The sequence below is a fragment of the Phocoena phocoena genome, chromosome 10 (assembly GCF_963924675.1).
Source record: "Phocoena phocoena chromosome 10, mPhoPho1.1, whole genome shotgun sequence".
NCBI lineage: Eukaryota > Metazoa > Chordata > Mammalia > Artiodactyla > Phocoenidae > Phocoena > Phocoena phocoena.
Window position 1 is genome coordinate 469,240 of NC_089228.1, and position 20,206 is coordinate 489,445.

Genomic DNA, 20,206 nt, shown 5'->3' on the forward strand with positions numbered 1-20,206 from the left:
CTGCAGCGTCCTGAGACGTCACAGCCCTGCCTGCACCTCGACTTAAGCCCCGAGAAACTGACTTCAGACTTTAGACCTTCAGAACTGTGAGGGAACACATTTGTGCTGTTTCCAGCCTCCAAGTTTGTGGTATGTTGTTACCGTGGCCAAAGGATACGAATGTAAACCCCATTAATATCAGAGAACTTCAGAGCCAGCAGTATTATCAGGGATAAACAGGGACATCACACGATGATAGAGGTCAATTCTCCAAGAAGAGACAGTAAACCTAAACAAGGACACACCTAACAACACAACTCTAAAACACACGTGGCAGGGCTTCCCTGGTGGCGCAGTGGTTGAGAGAGAGTCCGCCTGCCGACGCAGGGGACACGGGTTCGTGCCCCGGTCCGGGAAGATCCCACATGCCGCGGAGCGGCTGGGCCCGTGAGCCATGGCCGCGGAGCCTGAGCGTCCGGAGCCTGTGCTCCACAGCGGGAGAGGCCACAACAGTGAGAGGCCCACGTACCGCAAAATAAAAAAAAAAAAAGAAAACACATGGCAAAGTGGATGAGAACTGAAAAGAGAACAGACAAATCCACAAACACAGTCGGGAACTTCATCACCCGTCTGTCAGTAATTTATGGAACAAGTCAGCAGAAAGTCAGTAAGGACCTAGACAACAGGAACAGCACCACCAACTGACGTGACCTAATTGACATTTAAAGAACAAGCCCCCAAGTAACCGCAGAAGACACCTTCTTCCCACGTGCCCCAAGATGGACCAATCCAACCCTTAACAAATTTAAAAGAACAGAATGAATACACAGTGAGCTCTCAGACTATAATGGAATTAAATCAAAAGTCAGTAACAGAAAGATATCAGAAAAATCTCCCCCAACTTGAAAATTTAAAAAGATACTGCTCAATCACTCATGGGTCCAAGAGAATGTCTCAAAGGAAATTTAAAATATTTTGAACTGAATGATAATAAGAATATATTATGTAAAAATCTGTGGGATGCAGCTAAAGCAGCGTTTAGAGGGAAATTCAAATTCACTTTTATTAGAAAAGAAAAAAGTTTAAAATCAGTAACCTCAGCTTCCACCTCATGAAACCAGAGAAAGAAAACCAAATTAAACCCAAAGTAAATAGGAAGAAGGTCATACTAAAGATAGAGTAGAAATCAATGAATTTGGAAGCAGAAAAGCAATTTAAAAAATCATTTAAACTAAAAGCTTCTTGAGAATCTCAATAAAAATGATAAACTTCTAGCCAGACTCATAAAGGAAAAAGAAAGAAGACACAGGGACTTCCCTAGTGGTCCAGTGGTTGGGGCTCCATGCATCCACTGCAGGGGGCATGGGTTCAATCCCTGGTCGGGGAACTAAGATCCCTCAAGCCCCACAGCAGCCAAAGAAAAGAAAGAAAGAAGCCACAAATGACCAACAGCAGGAATAACACAGTGGACCCCACAGACGTGAAAAAGATAATGAAGGAATACGATTCTATTCGCATAAATTCCATAACTTAGACGAAGTGGACCAAATCCCTCAGAACAAAGTGATGTGGGTGGTGTTCCTGACCGTCCACCTCCTTCCCTTGGGATCCCGTCCATCATGGGAGGAGCTGCAGGTGCTGGGAACCAGAAGGCCCCCCAGGACCGGAACGCAAAAGCTCTGGGGCGACAGTGACAATCACGGTGGCTGCAGCAGCAGCAGCCCTTCCCTGAACGCGGCCCAGGTGCACCCGGGTCTCGGGCATCCACCTAGCTGGGCCACCTGGCACCCGCCCTGGTTTACAACTGAGCCCGCATCCCAGGACCCCTCCCTCCGTCCTGGGCTGGTCACCCCGTGCCACGCCTCTCAGAGGCGAGCACCTTTCTTGCGACACCACAACCGACTGAATGAATCACTTGATCGTTAAATAAAATCCAACAGAGAAGAAGTTTAAGTGTGTTGTGCTCCTCACCCGCACAGAAGGCAGAGCCGTCACGAATGTTGGAGGTCTCCCTAAATGGGCTGTCTGTGCCGCTTACGTCGTGGTGGTCTCGGCTCAGGACCACCGGTGCCTGCAGTGTGGGAGGACACAAGAGGTCAGCTACCAGTGTCCACTGCCCAGCACAGGGCAGAGATCAAGGGACAGGGCACACCCGATGCCCTTCGGATTCCCCTGAAAAGCAGACCTTCGGCGGGAGGAAGCACAGGGCTTCTGTTGCCCCCATGGCTGCTCAGAGACGCACTTTCCGGCCGCCTGGAGCCCCGTGTGCTCTCCAGGTGCGGGTCCGAGTCTCCTCAACCCCACCCACACTGTCACCACACCCACTTGATAGAGGAAGACTGAGGCCCGGAGAGGACAGGACACCTCCCCGATGCCACAGGGCTGTAAGGGACAGCCTGGTGTTTCGACGGCACTAGAGGTACCGGGATTTCACGGCTTCAGCGTCCGAGGAGCTGCCCTGCCCTTGAACAGGCCAAGTATGCTCCCCCTCTTCACCTCTGCCATGAACCACCTGTGCAGTATTCTGGCACCTTCTGGATACTCAGGCCTCCGTTCTGCGTCTGCAAGGCAGCAGGCCATCCTGACCCGTCGCCCCACATGTCACCTCATTCACTTTATTCACAGAGCTCGGTACCACTGAGATCCCCTGAACTGATACCTTTGCCTGCATGTCCAAGTGTCCCTCCCCCAGCACCAGGCAGGACCCTGTCTACCTTGTCCTCTGCACGGCAGTGTTGCAGCAAGGCTGGCACCAGGGGACGCTTAGTAAGGAGTTGGGGGGGGAGGGAAGGAGAGACGGGGGAGGAGGGAGGGAGGTGGGAGGAGGGAGGGGGAGGGAAGGGGGAAGGGGGAGGGAGGGAATGGGGGAGGGGAGGGAAGGGGAGGGAAGGAGGGAGGGAAGGAGGGAGGGGAGGGAAGGAGGGAGGGAAGGAGGGAGGGAGGGAAGGAGGGAGGGGAGGGAAGGAGGGAGGGAAGGAGGGAGGGGAGGGAAGGGGGAGGGGGAGGGAGGGAAGGAGGGGGAGGGAGGGAAGGGGGAGGGGAGGGAAGGGGGAGGGAAGGAGGGAGGGGAGGGAAGGGGGAGGGAAGGAGGGAGGGAAGGAGGGAGGGGAGGGAAGGGGGAGGGGGAGTGAGGGAAGAAGGAGGGGGGAGAGAGGGAAGGGGGAGGGGAGGGAAGGAGGGAGAGGAGGGAGGGAAGGAGGGAGGGGAGGGAAGGGGGAGGGAAGGAGGGAGGGGAGGGAAGGGGGAGGGAAGGAGGGAGGGGAGGGAAGGAGGGAGAGAAGGAGGGGAGGGAAGGAGGGAGAGAAGGAGGGAGGGGAGGGAAGGAGGGAGGGGAGGGAAGGAGGGAGGGGAGGGAAGGAGGGAGGGAGGGAAGGAGGGAGGGAGGGAAGGAGGGAGGGGAGGGAAGGAGGGAGGGGAGGGAAGGAGGGAGGGGAGGGAAGGAGGGAGAGAAGGAGGGAGGGAGGGAAGGAGGGAGGGAGGGAAGGAGGGAGGGGAGGGAAGGAGGGAGGGGAGGGAAGGAGGGAGGGAGGGAAGGAGGGAGGGGAGGGAAGGAGGGAGAGAAGGAGGGAGGGGAGGGAAGGAGGGAGGGAAGGGGGGGGAGGGAAGGAGGGAAGGGGGAGGGAAGGCGGAGGGAGGAAGGACTCAGGCTGTCTCTGCCCTGCCAGCACTGCAGCACCATAGCAGGAAGCGTGCATGCACCGAGCGAGGTGGGCAGGGCTGACCAGGACGGAAATGGGGAAAAGCAGGGAAGGCTGTCGTGGTTTGAAAGGGACAATTTAACAAAGCCACATGAAACACGCGTGGGAAAGCCACGTTTTGAGGTTACGGGAGCCTCTTTTCTGATAAGAGGTTCAGAGAGGGCCCCTGACTGCCCAAAGTCACACAGCAGGGACCGAGTCGTCAGAGCCTGGGTTTGAGGACGGGCCTCCTCCCTCCCGGGCCTGGGCTGGCCCGGTGGGAAGGCAGGGGAGCCCCACCCAAGCACAGGACGGCCCACCTTGATCTTCCCACGGGCGATGGCTTGGTTGAAGGCCACGGCGATGGCCACACGGCCTTTCTGGTCCGAGTACAGGATCCTGGCCTGGGAGCCCACCACCTGCGGAGAGAAGGGTGAGAGCTGACTGACGCGGGGGATGCTCGGGAGACATGGCCACCAGCAGTCAGACGGCCACCTCCAGGGAGGAAAGAGGCGGCTCTAGAGTCCAGCACTCACGTCCTGCCCCGCGTGTCCACGTGCAGTCTGGGCCCCCAGATGTCCCTCCTGACCCAACCCCACAGGGTTAACCCCAGGGGCCTCCGGGACCCTGACTCGCCTGTCTCCGGGGATATCACCCCGCTCGACCCTTCCCACCAGAGTAACCTCAGCACCCCACGAGGCGGTTCTGACGTGTCTGCCTTGCCCCGGCTTGGCACCCAGAATCTCCTTAGCGAGTCTGTGCTCATCACAGGCCCCGCGCCACAGGTGAGGAAACAGGCCGGGGAGGCTGAGCCCCTGCGCACCGCCACCAGGATGCAGCCCCTTTGGAGCTGGGGGGCACTCACTGCGGGCACCAAAGGCTCCTGAAAAGGAACCGTTGCTCATGTTGGCGTTGTTACTGCCAGCACAGCAGTCACCGTTAGCACAGTGGCTCTCAGCCGGGCGACCTCTGGGTTGACTGTGGACATTTGGGTGCTGCTGGCACGGGTAGGGACGCTGCTAGACTATGGTCCCCGTGACCAAGAATATCCAGCCCCCAGGCGCTCGAAGAGGTAGTAGCGCCCATGTTCACAGCAGCACCATTCACAGTAGCCAAGAGGGGGAAGCAACCCAGTGTCCATGGCCGGTGATGGGTAGACAAGGTGTGGTCCATACACACAGGGAACATGCAGCTTAAAAAGGAAGGAAATCCTGACATGTGACAACGTGGATGAACCTTGAGGACGTCGTGCTCACTGAAATAAGCCAGACACAAAAGGAGAGGGGAGGGGAGAGGGAGCTAGCGTCTGACGGGGACAGAGCTTCAGCTGGGGAAGATGAGAAAGTTCTGGAGATGACGGTGGTGATGGTTGTACAACAGTGTATGTGCTTAATGCCCCTGAGTTGTACCTTCAAAATGGGTCACATGGTAAATTTTATGTTATGTATATTTACCACAATCAAAAAAAATTCACCTGGCCCCAAATGTCAGCAGTGCCGAGACTGAGAAACCCTGGACTCTCCAAAGGGGGTGCAGGTGTTTCCCTCAGCCGCCCAGGGATGGGGTGAAGCACGGCGGGGCGGGGGGCGTCCACAGGAGGCCCGCGCACGCCAGCCTTTCAGTCAGCCTGTGGCTTCCTCAGCCTCCCGCTTTCCACCCAAAGGCCTTGGTTTATTTGCGCCAGCTGCCTCAAATCCTTTTTGGAAAAACTGTACCGTAAACCAGCATGGCAGCCTTTCAGATTTCCCGGATCCAGAAACAGAAAATGGGAGGAACTGACCCAGGACTGCCAGCTTTGTCAAGAGTGTACGTTAAAAGGAACAATTAAAATGTTAAAAGGACAACCTTCTGTGATCACCAACTTTCATGAGAGACGAGGGAGGGAGGGAGGGAGTGGGGGGGGAAGGAGGGAGGGAGGGGGGGAGGGAGGGAGGGAGGGAGGGAGGGAGGGAGGGAGGGGGGAGGGAGGGAGGGAGGGAGGGAGGGAGGGAGGGAGTGGGGGGGGAGGGAGGGAGGGAGGGAGGGGGGGAGGGAGGGAGGGAGGGAGGGGGGAGGGCAGCCTGAAACAAGGGGGAAAGACTCAACGTCCAAGTAACTTTAACTCAAACACAAAGAGAGGGTCTTGCTCGCAGGCTTGGGGTGGCGTCCAGCTGGCCGCCCACACGCCCTCAGCCCCGCAACCCTGCCGGCCCCTTCTCGGTGGTCGTGCCCCTCCTCTCCGGGCCTCCCTGGACTGGCCCCCCATCTCCACCTCTTGCCCCACCCTCCCAGGCCCAGGCCCTCAAGTCCAACAGCGACGGCCGTGGGCATCTCAGGCTCCAGGTAGTTGGCATGAAGGGTTTTGTGGAGAAACGCATTTGTGACCACTGGGCCAGGAGGCGGCGGCAGCCTGGGTGGACAGGGCTGGACCAGGAAGCCCAGGAGAGGGGCCTCAGAGCTCAGGGGAGGCCTGGCTGAAGCCCAGGTCAAGGACCCACTGGTCCAGACGTGGTGGCGGCATTCGGCCATCAGGGTCTGTGGTCAAAGGCCTGTGACCCACACGCTCATTTCTCACTTTGCCCTGGTGCATCCAGTTGTCTGTCTCCTCAGGCCTGTGCACTGGCTGACCCCTCTGCTTCCCCCACTGTCACTCCCCCCACCCAGCCCCCAACCCCACTTAGACCTGAACCCACAAGTCAGCTCCTCAGAGACACCCTTCTGACGGGTCCGAGTCATCCGACTCGCGGTCACGCTCAGTCACAGAAACGCCCGTCCCCCCAGCCCCGGCCCCGCAGAGCGTCAGAGGGCCTGCTCCAAGCCCCACACCACAGCTAGGGGGCACGCGCCGCCTCCAGCATCTCCACCGCGCAGATAGGACGGGAGGCTCAGAGAGGCCAAGCCACTCACCCCAGGTCACACAGCGGAGAAGCCGGGAGACCTGGCTCCAGGGCCCAGCAGGGGAGTGAGGGGAGGAAAGACCTGCCTGACCCTGGTTGCTGCCCCGGAGCCCAGGTCCCCTTCTGAAAGGTCCTGGGCTTCTCTGCCCAGCGGCCCCTGGGTGAGGTGGCCAGTGGGGACATCACCTAATTGGCCCAGGTGGCAAGCAGCACCTCACCCCGGGCGCGGTCCAGCTGCCCACCCTGCCCCCGCCAGGCTGAGCCCTCACCAGCCGGTGCTGGGAGGCCTCCCGGATCCAGCGGATGTTGTCCACGTACTGCTGCTCCACAGCCGGATTCACTGCAGGGAGAGGGGAAAGGGTGTCACAGGCACCGGCAGCCCCTGCCCCACGGTGGGGGGCGGCACAGACCCTCCCTCGCCAAGGCTGCAGTGCAGAGGCACCTGTCTGTGTCCACAGACGGACCCACAGATGGCCTGGAGTGGCTGTGACACGGAGACGCAGAGGGGCCTGGACACGGGGGAGCGGAGCAGATGGACACAGGGGCAGCTACGGGGAGGCAGAACACCATCCACGGGCACCAGCCGAGGATGTGCCCTGTGCCCACGGGGCCAGGCAGGGGACCTCGTGTCCAGGCTGCCCAGCACCGCCAGGCAGGTGTCTGTCGGAGCCTCTGGGGGTCACCCGTGCGCCAGCATCTCCAACCAATAGCCTCACCTCCACCAGCAATGGCCTCCTCCAGCACTGACGTGGCCAGCTGATCCGTGACCACCAGGTCCTGCGGGTCCCCGGATGTGCACACCCAGCGGAAAGGCCCAAATCCCTGGGAGAATATGTCCCTGCGAGGGCAAAAGGCTCGTCAGCTGGGGGCTTCCAGGCTGGCTGCACCCCCTGGCTGGGGTCACCACGGTCCATGGTCGGCGAGGCCGCAGGTGCTCCAGAACTGAGGAGGTGAGGGCTGTGCGCCAGGCGGGTGGTTCGTGGGGGCCTGTGTGGTGAGTGGGCGTCGGTGTCCACAATTGCTGCCGGAAGCCCCCAAGCCACGAACTGGACGGTAACTTCCCCCACCCCCCTCTGTCCCCTCGGTGTCCTTTCCCCCAGCTCCCCTCTCAGAGCTGTACCATCTCTGGCTGCAGGAGCAGGGAGCTGGGACACAGACAAGCAGAAATTCCTTAAATTGCTGTTGGAGACAACCTGAAAACCAGGCAACTGAAACTAAATATTGGGACAAACAGTAAACTTAAAGCCAAATCTGCTTTAAGTGGGCTGACCTTCCGAGGGGACTCCAGGCAGAGGAATGCAGGGGCCTCCCTGGGCTCCCTCCCACTGCCCCCTGGGGACACCCCAGTGGCCCTGGCCCAACTCTGGCCCCTCCCCTCCCACAGTGAACCTCAGAAGGACGCGGGCCTCTCTCGCCCCCCGGGGGTCCCCTCCGGTGCAGATCCGGGGCTGCTGCCCACCCCACCCGACCCCAGCGGCTCAGGCCCGAACTCCACCCTGTCCTCTCCCTCCGGCCGCTCCCTGGTCCCTGCTTGTTCCGGCCCACGTGGCCAGGAAAGCACACGGGCTGCAGGGATCAGGCCCTCCGCCGCCCACTCGTAGCTCGGGCGTGGCCAATCCTGTTCTCTCCCTGAGGCCCTGCACAGGGTCTCTCGTTGTCAGCTCCTTTCCCCCTGCATTTTGGGGTGGAAAGCCCGTGACCCGGTGCCATGACCACTTGTGGCCGAATGTAGGCCTCAGCACGTGGCCTGAGCAGTGGGGAGAGGAGGAGATCTTCAGACCTGCACGTCTACGACAGACGCTGGAAGGGCCCACCACTCACCCCATAATGTGCTGGACGTACGAGGGGTAGCGGAACTCCGTCCTGTTGGCGCCCGTCTTCCCCACGTCAGCCCCTGTGTGCGGAGACCCAGCATCACCTGGAGAAAGCGAGGCCCAGCGAGACCAAGGCCCTGGCAGGGCCAGCTTCCAGAAGGGACACGTGGAGCCAACCCGCGGGCCACACTGCCCCGCCCACGAGGCCTGCAGAGAGGGGACCCCCCTCCCTTCTCTCTCACCTGCTCTCTGGGCCTCCAGGAGGAAGGCGTTGCCATAGTCCCAAAAGAAGAAGTTCTCCTGGGCCAGCCTGTTGATGGCCGAGACGTGCCTCCTCAGGCTGCGAGAGGTGCGGTCAGTGGTCAGCTCAGCACCGCCCGCCAGGGCTGTAAGCACCGCCGAACCCCACGAGCCCCACCTCCCTGCTGACTCTTCCCCCAGCTGGCCCCACCCCTCCTGGCTCCACCCCCTGCTGACCCCACCCCTGACTGGCTCCACCCTCCTGGCTCCACCCCTCCTGGCTCCACCCCTTGCTGGCTCCTCCCCCAGCACCTCCTTCCTGGAAGCCCCGGTCCCTGCCGGTTCCTCAGGTCCCCCTAACCTTCAGGACCCTGCAGGCAGCCCCTAAGCTAGCGCCTATGGGTTGGGTCGCGCCGGGACCAGCCTCAGTGCTGAACAAGCAGCTGCCTCCTGCAGACGCGCCTCAGGCTGCCCTCCCCCAGCGCCTGCCCAGCACTCACACGTGCTGGAAGCTGCCCCCAGTGTTTTGCAAGTGTCACCCCAGTCTGTTCCCAGCATACCCACAGGCCAGGGAGCCCATGACCCCGTGTGACAGAGGAAGAGACAGAGGCCCAGAGAGGTTAAGGGTCTTGCCCGAGGCCACACAGCTGCCCCAGGAGAACTGGGCAGAGGCCAGAGCCTCCCAGTCCAAAGTTCCTGCAGGCCATGTGTGCCCCCATCCCTCCCCCGAGCAGCCCTGGGACCTGCATCACCTTTCCTGGACCAGGGCTTTGAAGGCAGCAGGGTCGGAGGCCATGAGGCTCTGGGCCTCTGCGAAGCCCAGCTGCACGGGGTAGTAGCCACCGTTGAACGGGTTGTGGCAGGACGTCTGGTCTGACCCCAGGTCCACCAAAAGCTCCCCCGTCGTGTCCAGTTCACGGACCAGGCGCTCCCTGGGGAGACTCAGGTGGTCAGGGCAGGCAGTGCCGGGGCCCGAGCTCAGGGTCCAGCCAGAGGGGCATGCAGCGTTTCCCAGCCCACACGCCCAGTCGCCAGGCATGGAGGCTCATCCTGCTTTCCCTCTGGAAAGATCCCTGGCGGGAGGGCTGCCTGGCTGGGCAAAGGCTGCCATGAGCTCGGCCAGGATCCGGGCCACGAAGGTTGGGAGCAGAGCCTCAAGCTGACACTGGAAGCCTTGTGTCCCGGGAGCACCTGGCCCAGGACCTTGGCTGGGGGGGGCTCACCCGGTGTCCCCAAGGCTGCCAACTCCCCCCACTTACCAAAGATCCACCACGTTGCCATGGTAACCAAGGCTGAGGGCCTCCTTCCTCTTCCTCGCTTCCCTGGAAGGGGCAAGGGCAGGACAGATGGCCCCATCGCACCTGCCCACGGCTACCCACCCCCAACACACAAGCCCCAAGCTGGTGGGGATGCAGAAGGCCCAGGAGGCACCCAAAGCACCACGTGTGAGCGCAGGCCTGAGATGCAGGGACCCATGAGGTGTGTCTTTTGAGGACCCAGGCCTGAGGGGAACAGCAGACTTGAATGCCCTCGGGAGGACTGGCTGGCAAAGGTGACAATCCCTCCCCGCCCCAAAGTGTAGAATTCGATTAGTAGAATTAGGGCTGTTGCTGCGAGGACTCTAAAAGGGATCTTTGCAGAACTCACTCAAGGCAATCCTTAAGTTGCAGATGTCACTAAAGATGACTCTAAACCTTATTTGCGGGACTTCCCTGGTGGCACGGTGGTTAAGAATCTGCCTGCCAATGTGGGTGACAGGGGTTCGAGCCCTGGCCAGGAAGATCCTACATGCCGCGAAGCCGCTAAGCCCGTGCACCACAACTACTGAGCCTGTGCTCTAGAGCCCACGAGCCACAACTACTGAGCCCGCGAGCCACAACTACTGAGCCCGTGAGCCACAACTACTGAGCCTGTGCTCTAGAGCCCACGAGCCACAACTACTGAGCCCGTGAGCCACAACTACTGAGCCCGTGAGCCACAACTACTGAGCCCGTGAGCCACAACTACTGGAGCCTGTGCTCTAGAGCCCGCGAGCCACAACTACTGAGCCTGCGCGCCTAGAGCCCATGCTCCGCGACGAGAAAAGCCACTGCAATGAGAAGCCCACGCACCGCAACGAAGAGTAGCCCCCACTCGCTGCAACTAGAGAAAGCCCGCACACAGTAACAAAGGCCCGATGCAGCCAAAATAATAATAAGTAAATAGACAAACATTATTTGGAAAAATAAAAGGACAAAAAATGAAAGTATATTTGGGGGAAACAGATTTGAATACATGAAAACCCCACAGACATGGGAGGGTCGCCATTCCCATCTCTGCATCTCCGCAGCTCAGGGAGCAGAAATGTGACCAGACGGCGGCTTAAGGCATTTGTTACGCTGACTTGGACTGTGTGTGTGTTCATGCGTGTGACCGCAGAATTAAGGACCCAAACTGTGTGTGACAAGAGGGAGCCGGCATGTGGAAGAGGGATATTTAGAGATGACCGAAATGTCCCAGTGGTTGAAAGTGTTGTGGGTGTGCGAGTGGGCACGTGTGTTCCAGGTGCGCCCACAGGATCGGAGCCAGATCAGGTGAGACCCTTCATGCCACACTAGGAGGTTGGAACTTCTCCTGTGATTAATGGAGAGTTTTCTGCCAGTTTTCAAAGATCTATGTCCAAGAAGTATCCAGCCTTGGTAATGGGAATATTTCTCACACTCTGTGTGTCTTTGAACATTTTTACATAAGCCCCCTGGAGACCTTGGGCGAGTCTAATTGCAGCAGGTGGAGCCCCCTGTGCAGAGGCGAACTCTCCACATGGGGCTCAGTTCTGCAGAGCAAATTCGTTGAGAGGATGCTTCAAAAAGGGCACCTGATCAGCGGCCTCCAGGGCAGCCCTGCCCCGTCCCCGCTGAGATAGCTGAGGAGACGGCACGCAGCGGGGAGGGGCCCAGCGCCACAGGACCAGCCGTGGCCCCCTTGGGGAGGAGGACGGGCCTTGCAGAACCTGACGGGGTCCTGTTGAGGAGAAGCTCCACCTCCCAGGGGTCGAGCAGATCCAAGCAGCACCTACTGTGGGCCAGGTTCTGGGCTGGGCACTGAGGCGCCACGGGGAGAAACGTGAGACATGCTCTTTGCAAAACTGTGGCCGAGCGTCGGGGTCACCGAGAAAACTACTGAAGTCTGTTAGACCACGTGTATGGGCACCACGGATGCACACGGGCTTCCCCCACGCGCGCGGAAGGGACCAGCGAGAAGCAGAAATTGAGAAGGTCCCGGCCCGGTCTCCCCCCGAGCCGGACACCGTACCTGAGTCTTTCAATGCAGCGGTCCAAGCTGTCGGTCACTTCCATCAGCCAGCCTTGCTTGTGGCGTTTCATGAGGGCCGCTCCATCCACCTGGGACCACGAGGCACGGGTGTAGATCACCCCCTTTCCCAACAGGGCCAGGCAGACCCTACGAGCTGCTGTCAGTACTGACTCCCCCTCCTGCCTCGCATCAGCACACCTGGATTTCGCTCGGCCCCAGGGCATGAATCACATCCTACCTAATCGCGACCGCCCTCCCACCGCTTCCAGCCTCCCTTGCGGATCAGAACGTCCGTTTGATCCCATACTGACTGATGAAGTAAAGAAGGAGTTTCTAAGGCATCATTTTCCTGCTAAAATAGGGTCAGCCATAGCTGGCACTTCTCCTTTGCCCTGCCTTGGATGTAGATGGGATGGCTGGGGCTGGGGCAGCCACTTGTGCACAAGGGAAGCCCAAGAGAATCTAGAGATGTTGACCTGACATTGAACTGCTGAGCCAGTGCCAGCCCTGCTGGTTACGTGAGAAAAATAAAACCCTCTTTGTGTAAGCTGCTCTCGTCGGGTTTTCTGTCACCTCAGCCAAGTGGGCTCCTAACAAGGACACCTGTGCGTGATCCCACAGCTGCGTGCCCCCATGCTTTCCTCCCGGCCGCCCCTCCTCTTCCGCTCCCTTCCCCTCTTCCTGCCGGAGGAACTCAGAGCCAGAGGGAAGGTTCCTGTGCTCTCCCCGGCTCTCCCCCCACCGACCGGCCGACCGCTCTGTCTGATATGGGGGAGCCTGGCTCAGTTATTCACAGGCTGCACTCCAGGGCCCCAGGGCAAGGGAAGCCAGGCCTCAGGGTGGCGGCTTCACGGCCGAGTGTAGGCAGGCACTGGCCCTGGCAGGTGACGGGCACTTGGAAGGCAGGGGCATTCGCTGTCCTGGGGACCCAGGCTGGGAGGCCTGCGGGGTGAGGGCGAGAGAAGAGGGGGCAGGTGGGGATGGGGGGCTCTGGAGGGGGGCGGGGAGACGCTCCCGCCAGCTCACCTCTGCAATCACGCCGATGCACCCCACGATGACGGCGGCTTTGGCCTGAGCCCCGCTCATCCCGCCGAGCCCAGAGGTGACAAAGACCTTCCCGGCAAGGTCCTGGACGCCCAGGTACCGCCGCCCGGCATTCAGCACGGTGAGCTGCAGGGCGAGGACTCGGGTTCACGATCCACACCAGCTTGTCCACCCCCAGGCCCGTGGGCAGGCGTGGCCCGTCTCTCACCACCGTGCCGTGGACGATGCCTTGGGGACCAATGTAGCAGTAACTACCCGCCGTCATCTGGCCGTACCTGCCCACAGAGGGGGAAGCGGGGTGAGCCGGGGCCTGGCGCCCCACTTCACAGGGCCAGAAACGCACTGTCGTCACCCCAAGTGCAGCATTACCTTCTCCTTCAGAGACGAAAGAAAGCTACAGAAAAGGCCCCGCTCCCCCATTTCTGGTCCCCCTGGGACCTTTCACAGACAGGTTTCATTCTCTTAAAAACTGTAGTAAAATCACCGGGGAACATTTAGCCACGTGGACAAGAGCTGACATGACCCAGCACCTCCAGGTGAGGGTGAGTCACCACGCCTTCCCGTGGTGGCCAAACCTGGGGGAGCTGAGCCGCTCCTGCAGGAGGAGACCCGGGGCCGGGGGAACACAGAGCGGAAAAGGCCGCGGCCTCCCGGCAACACCCCGAATCCGGACAGTGCGGGATCCTGGTCCCGGGACGTCCAGACACCTTCACCGGGGCCGGGGAGGGGAGCTCTGCCACCCGTCAGGGGACACCTGGGACTCGTGTGCGGCACGCAGGGCAGAGTCCAGCGAACGGCGTTAGTTTTGTGTGGGTGATCATTGCTATTTACATAAATGGCCTTGTTCTGTAAGCACTGTTTCTGGATCTGTATTCCCCCAGAATACAGGCCCCTGTAGGGGCCTTTCCACGTCAGCACCCGCAGACCTTTCGCGGCTCCACAGTCAACCCCGTCAGAGGGCACAGGGTGTCCCCTCTCCCTGTCGGTCAGCCGGGGAGCTCGGCTGGGCCACAGGACAAGGCCGCAGTAAGCGACCTCCCTGGCCCTGCCGTGCCCTCCAGGGTAGAATCCAGGAACGGGGTGCCAGGGCACCAGTGCAAACATTTAAAATACTAATAGACAGCATCCCATTCCAGAGTGACTGTCACCAGCAGGGCACAGGCACTCCTGTTTGCATCCTATGATACTTGTCCAACAGCTGAGTTTCTGGCAATGTGATGGGAAATTTTGCTGTTGCCTTAGATTTACTCTTCCCCGAGGACCACTGAGGTCAGGAGACCCTCGAGGCTGCTGTCCCCTGGCCACTTTCCGGACCTTCTCTGCTCTGGATCAGGGTGCATCCTAATTCTCACAGATCTGAACGCCAAGCCCGTCCCATAACTGGGACAAAGCACTGGACCATGTCGAACCTCTGCTTCCTCCTCCAGAAAATGGGCAGTCGTGACCCGTGCCTTGCGTGTTTGTGTGAACACGACAGGAGGTAAGAGAATCGTGCTGATATGATAGACATCTACCAGGGAGGCGGGTGAAAGCATCAGACCCCGCCGCAGGGCGTGCTCCCTGGTGGCCGCCACCCGTGGCGCCTTTACAGATGGGATCCGAGTTCCCAGGTGGCCCGGGGACACGCGGCGGGGCTGGGAAGCGATTCGGAGGCCTTCCGAGTCCATCCCTCGTCTCACCTGATCCACTGCTGCCACTCCTGCAATTCACTCTTGGGGGTAAAATCACGGGGTCAGAGTTGTCTCCATCTGCGGCTTTGACCGCAGTCACTGGATGTGGCCCTCCCGCGCCCCCAGCCGTGCCGTATAGACCTTGACACCCCAGCCGGTGGCTGCCTGTTCCCCCACGTACCCCCCACCACGGAGGGGGCCAGTTCCACTTTTGTCAGCCTGATGGTGAAAAGGCTTTGCCCTGGTCAGCGGTTCTCAGATTCCTTTTCCAGGTAACCCCTTCCCACCTCTATGGTGATGTGCATCTTCTCTTTGGTCAACTGCTCACAGCGCCTGGGGTCAGCACTCACGGGCAGCCAGACCGGGTCTGACTCTGCAGCTCTGCCCCCTTTAAACTTCTCTCCTGAGCCTGCAGGACAGCAGCACGGGGGCTGGTCCATGGCCACACTCAGGACGCCGACCGGACACCGACCATCCCTCTGCTCCCACTGGTACAGAAGAGGTCAGGCCTCATAACAAATAATAGTAACAGCAACTTATTATATAATAACAGTAACTACTTATGACGAAGGAAAAAGGTAATTGGGTTTCTGAGCCTCAGTTTCTTCCTCCACAAAATGGGTTAATAAGGGCCCCTAGCTCAGAGGCTTCTGTAAATCCTAGAACAAGTGGCGGCGACCATGGTTACAATCATTCATAGGGTCTCAGCCTGAGGCCCAGCGGGGTGGTTAGGATGCCAGCGCACGGCTCCCAGAGACCCACAAACACGTGCAGATCAGGGCTGTCCTGTCGCATTCTTTACATCCCCAGAACACTGGGAACAACCCAAACCGGGTGGCAAGTGAGCTAAATAAATAACAGCGCAACTGAGCACTGCCGGTGAAACCCAGCAAGTCAGCCCGAATCCCGAGGAGGGGCCAGGTGCGGAGGGCGTGGTCCCTGGCTGTCGAGTCACCCCCGCCGAGCGCCCGCGCGCACACACGGGATGTCGGGCAGGACACAGGAGACGCTGTGAATGAGGGCGTCCGGGCGGGAGGAGGTTCCCTTCTCGCTGTGGCTCCTTCTACAACGTCTGAGGGAACACCTCCCGTTGGAGCGTTAATGTGACAGCGCGCTCAGGGGCTGCACAGACAGACGCGCCGTCCGAGCTCACGGAACGGAGTACGTGACGTGTGCGTTTGTGCATTCGTTACATGTAAATTTCACTTCAAGACCAAGAAAACTGTGGGGACTTCCCTGGCGGTCCAGTGGCTAAGACTCCGTGCTCCCAACGCAGGGGTCCCAGTTGGATCCCTCGTCAGGGAACTAGATCCCACACGCATGCCGCAACTAAGAAGCCCGCGTGCTGCCACTAAGAAAGTCTTCGTACTGCAACAAAAGATCCCGCACGTTGCAGCTAAGACCCAACGCGGCTAAATAAATAAATAAACATTTAAAAAAAAAAAAACTATGGACAAATACTGAATTCCAGGCAACAATATTTGCAGCTTACTTTGAGACGCATCCAAAAAATGATCGTGGATATAGGGATGGGTAGACAGACAGGTAGGAGCTCACGTGAGTTTAGTAGCATGTTAATCACAGAATCTTGGTGCTCCCTATTAATTCTGTCAATTTTCTGTACGTTTGAAACCGATAGTAAATTGTTGCAAAAGTAGGATTCAAACTGTAGGTTCACTTGCTCACACCTATATGAAAACTGTAGGCATATCTATGAAAACTAGCAGAAAACACATAAATGCGAAACCGTGCTGTAGAGCTTCGACTGTGAGGGCTTTGCAAAGTTGCAGGTACTGCTGCTGCGTTGCTTCATAATAAAGCCTGGCGAAGGCCGTAACATAAGCCGAAACAGTACTTACATGGTAACCCCCATGGCAAAGAGCTTCTCGTACTCCATCCTGGAGGAGTAGTTGGGAATGACCTGCACAAGAGGGCTGGGCTGAGGGCTGGGGGCGGCACCGTGCCCTTGGGGACGATGGCTCGGCGGGTGTGCGGGCACCTGGCCCTCCCCGCTGCCCTGGGACCCACCATCCCATTGGTGATGACCAGCCTCGGGGCCCCAGGGCTGCTGGGGAAGAGGCCCAGGGGGTGTCCGCTATACATGACCAGCGTCTGCTCCTCTGTCATCTGGGACAGGTAGGACATGGTCAGCCAAAACTGCGGGGAGAGCGAAACACGGGGGCTCTGTGAGCGGGGGCCCTGCACCAGCCCCAAGCCCCCCCCCCCCCCCAGGCCCTAGCCGTCCTGCCCGGAGCCCTCTACCCTCCAGTGGCTCTCCCTCAGGACCTCCGACGTCCCCAAGTAGCCTCCGGGGCTGGGATCTCAGGCATCGGGGAGGCAGAGCCCGAGTCCTGAGCCTGGTCTGTAAGGTGCTTCCAGGCCAGAGGACGTGGGGGAAGAAAGGCCTGGGGTCAGGGCGGGGCCAGGCCACACAGTCCAGCGTACCTGAGCCCAGTTGCTGAACACCTGCCCGTTTCCTCCGTAGGTCACGAGCTCCTGGGGAAACTGGGGAGGACACGATGCTGTCTGAGATGGGGGCCTGGAAGGGAGGCCCCTGCCTGCGCCGGGCTCAGGGGCCAGGTGGCCGATGGCCCCCGAAGGACGAGTGGGGGGCAGGGGAGGAGCCAGAAGGGGCAAGGCCCGGGGACAGTGGCCCACCCGTGACCGGGTTAGGGTCCAGCCTGGGATGAGCGTCAGAGCTGGGTCTGAGGAAGCTCCCGCCACTACCTGGAGTGGTCACATCCTAGGACCCTTTCACCCTCAAGTAAAATACTCAGGGACCCCCGAAGCCTAACCTTCCTTGAATACGGGTGTCAGAGGTACAGACTGGCGCTCAAGGACGCCGGGAAGGGCACGTGTAGCCACTGAGCACTTGAGCCACAGCCCGTCTGACAAGCTCTGGGGGTAAAATACACCCCTGGTTTCAAACACTCAGTAGGAAAAAAACACCGCAGAATATTTATATTGATGGTCACATGTTAAATGATAATATTTTTAGTAGGAGAAAAACACTAAGAACATTTCTACTGATGATCACACGTTAAATGATAATATTTTGGATGTACTAGGACAAACCACAGTGTTAGATCTGTTTCTTTTCAGTCTGCACGTGGCTATCAGAAAATGTAAAATTACACGTGTGTCTGCTGTGCCAACGCTGGTGTCGTGGTGCCGATGCTGCACCGCAGTTACCGAAGATGCAGCTGCTAGGGGCGCCCTGGAGAAGCGGATGATGTCCTCTCTGCACGGTCTTTGCAATTTCCCTCAAATCTATCATTATTTCTAAATAAAAAGCTTGAGAGCGTTTCATGCGTTTCTCCCATTCCGTTTCCACTGCTGGCCCCTGGCCCCCGTTTCCTGGCCTTTACCTGGGCCACGGCAGGGTCCAGGTTGTTCATGATCATATGCATGATAGCTGCAGCCACTCTCGTCCGGCAGGGGTACTGCTCCACTGGGTAGGCCCTGCAAAGGGGGCGCAGCTGCCAGGCCTGACGACAGGCGGGCACAGGCTTCCTTCCCGCTAAAGCTTGGGCCCAGCCTGGGCCGGGCGCAGAGGTGGACAGCCAGCCCTGGCATCCCACAGAAGGCACCTCGGAACTCCCAGCAGGAGGTGTTTCCAAACGCCCTCCTGCTTTGTGCCCGGCCCCTCCCACCCAGGCCGTCCTCCCTCCCCAGTGGGCAGGCTCCGACTGGGATAAAGCGGACTGCAAAGCAAAGCTGAGGCCTCTCCTGCAGGTGGACTCGATTCATCCGTCCTTTCCTTCGGGCCATCGGTGCTCCTGGGCACCCATTCTGCAGGGGGCGCCAGGCCAGCAGCCCCAGACAGGAGCGGAGGGCAGGTGGCTCCCGCTTTGCGGGGTCATTCCAGACAGTCTGCGCTTCCGGCATTTCCAAGAACAATGGTGCTCAGAGTGCGATGCCCGGGCAGGGGCAGCATCTCCTGGGGACGGTGAGGAAGGCAGATCCTCCCGCCAGGACCTGGCAGCAGCCCCAAGCCTGGCCTAGGGCAGACGCATCCCTGGGCCTCCTAGTGGGAACAGCCTGGACCTCCCCCTCATTGTGTCCTGACCGCCAGCAGGGTCCCTCCAGGGAGCCTCCCACTCTGGGCCCCTGTGAATCTGTGGCCGCAGCACTCACTTCATTTCAATGTCGGGGCAGAAGCGGTACATGTAGATGTGCCCATACAGTCGCAGCTCCTGGGCGAACTCGGGGGCCAGCAGCTCCTGGGTGTCCGGGGGGAAGTACCGAAGGGCATTCCTCAGCGCCAGCTGGGGGTGGGGGAAGGGGAGAGGGGTGAGGATGGCGGGGGTGTGGGCTCCAGGCCAAGATCTCCCCACCTGGATTTGCCTCTGCTCCACTCAGAAACCCAGGGCCCCGTCCAGAGACTGCCTGGTTCTCACCCCGGGCCAGCCTACCGTGATGCCTCCTGCAGGAAGCCTTCCCTGACTGCCCTTCCTGCTTCCCTCGGCAGCCCTCGAGTCCCTCCGTCTTCTTGCTCACCGGGGGACCAGGCTGCTCGACCCAAGGCAGGGACCAGAGAGGGGCTGCCCCGAGGCCCGTGGCTACAGCGGCACGCGCAGACTCGGGGGGAGGGCAGGCTGACAAGCCAGGGCCGGAGGCTCCTTGTGCAAGTGCGGAGCAGCACCCAGCGTGGCCGGTGGCCTCGGGCGGCACACAGCTCCGGGAGGCCCGGGGCAGTGCCTGGAGCCGGGCTCAGGCGCCCAAGAGCAGGAAGAAGTGTCTAAGGCTTCTCATCGCACACCGCGGAGAGCGGCCCGACTCCTGCCCCCGTCAGCCTTCTCCAGGCGGCCCTCGTGCTCCTGTCCGGCCCCTTCCCTTCCCGCTGCCCCAGCCCCCGTGCCAGCTGCCTCCCTGGGAGCCCCCTCCTCGAAGCCCCAGTCCAGACGCCCGTCCTTGGGGCCCGCCTTGACCGTGCGGTCTTGACTCTCAGCACCCCCATGCTTCTCTCCCACAGGCTCTGCGTCTTCGGATGCTTCACCATTGGCTCCTTGCCTCCCATCAGTCTCGCTGAGCTCAAGCAGGGCCAGGGTCCCGGCGGACCCTTCACAGCGCTCCCCCTCCCACCACCCGGCAGGAGCGTGCGGCTGGGGGCGCGGGGTGACGACCCTGTGTCGGGGCGGACGTCGAGGCCACGCCTTCAACCAGCTGACCCTGGAGAACGAACTGCTTTGGGGGCGTGATGAGGGGCCGGTGTGAACGCATTCATTCGACACACGGCCACTGAGGGGGAGGCAGTGTGAGCCTCAGAGAAGATGGGTGGGCAGAGGTGACGGGAGAAGAGCCTGTGGCCCCGGCCTGGGCCCTGAGGACACCAGCGCGTGGGCAGGCAGGGCGCAGGGCCAGCCCGGGAGACAGAGAGCCGGGACCCGGCCAGGAGGACAGCCTGCCCCGCGTGCCCTGAGGTCCAGCACCGCGCGACAAGGGTGTCACTGGGGACCTGGGGGCACATGGGGTGGGAGGAGAGAGGAGGGGGAGGGCGGCGCAGGAGGAAGCCGAGGGCAAGAAGGGCAACGAGGGAAACTCCAGCTCAGGAGTGACGGGGACTTGACAAGGTTTGCACAGCGAGTCCCTCTCTAAGGTCCACGTGGAATAAA

The 20,206-nt window shown here is 60.2% G+C and overlaps 1 protein-coding gene across 2 annotated transcripts in view; it reads right to left on the reverse strand.

Annotated features, from left to right (window-relative positions):
* The window catches only part of UROC1 (urocanate hydratase 1), a 31,309-nt gene that overhangs the window by 6,066 nt on the left and 5,037 nt on the right, over positions 1 to 20,206 (reverse strand). Inside the window, exons 2-18 of one of the 2 annotated variants that reach the window (XM_065885244.1) lie at positions 18,729 to 18,859; positions 17,960 to 18,053; positions 17,037 to 17,096; positions 16,620 to 16,748; positions 16,451 to 16,512; positions 13,130 to 13,196; positions 12,904 to 13,047; positions 11,787 to 11,966; positions 11,557 to 11,600; positions 9,846 to 9,941; positions 9,339 to 9,518; positions 8,589 to 8,686; positions 8,354 to 8,426; positions 7,249 to 7,370; positions 6,802 to 6,872; positions 3,977 to 4,075; positions 1,951 to 2,050 (exon numbers count right to left, since the gene is read on the reverse strand). In XM_065885244.1, coding sequence (XP_065741316.1) covers positions 1,951 to 2,050; positions 3,977 to 4,075; positions 6,802 to 6,872; positions 7,249 to 7,370; positions 8,354 to 8,426; positions 8,589 to 8,686; positions 9,339 to 9,518; positions 9,846 to 9,941; positions 11,557 to 11,600; positions 11,787 to 11,966; positions 12,904 to 13,047; positions 13,130 to 13,196; positions 16,451 to 16,512; positions 16,620 to 16,748; positions 17,037 to 17,096; positions 17,960 to 18,053; positions 18,729 to 18,859 — 1,750 coding nt within the window. The remainder of the gene's footprint in view (positions 1 to 1,950; positions 2,051 to 3,976; positions 4,076 to 6,801; positions 6,873 to 7,248; positions 7,371 to 8,353; positions 8,427 to 8,588; positions 8,687 to 9,338; positions 9,519 to 9,845; positions 9,942 to 11,556; positions 11,601 to 11,786; positions 11,967 to 12,903; positions 13,048 to 13,129; positions 13,197 to 16,450; positions 16,513 to 16,619; positions 16,749 to 17,036; positions 17,097 to 17,959; positions 18,054 to 18,728; positions 18,860 to 20,206) is intronic. The other variant, XM_065885245.1, reaches the window with a different exon arrangement.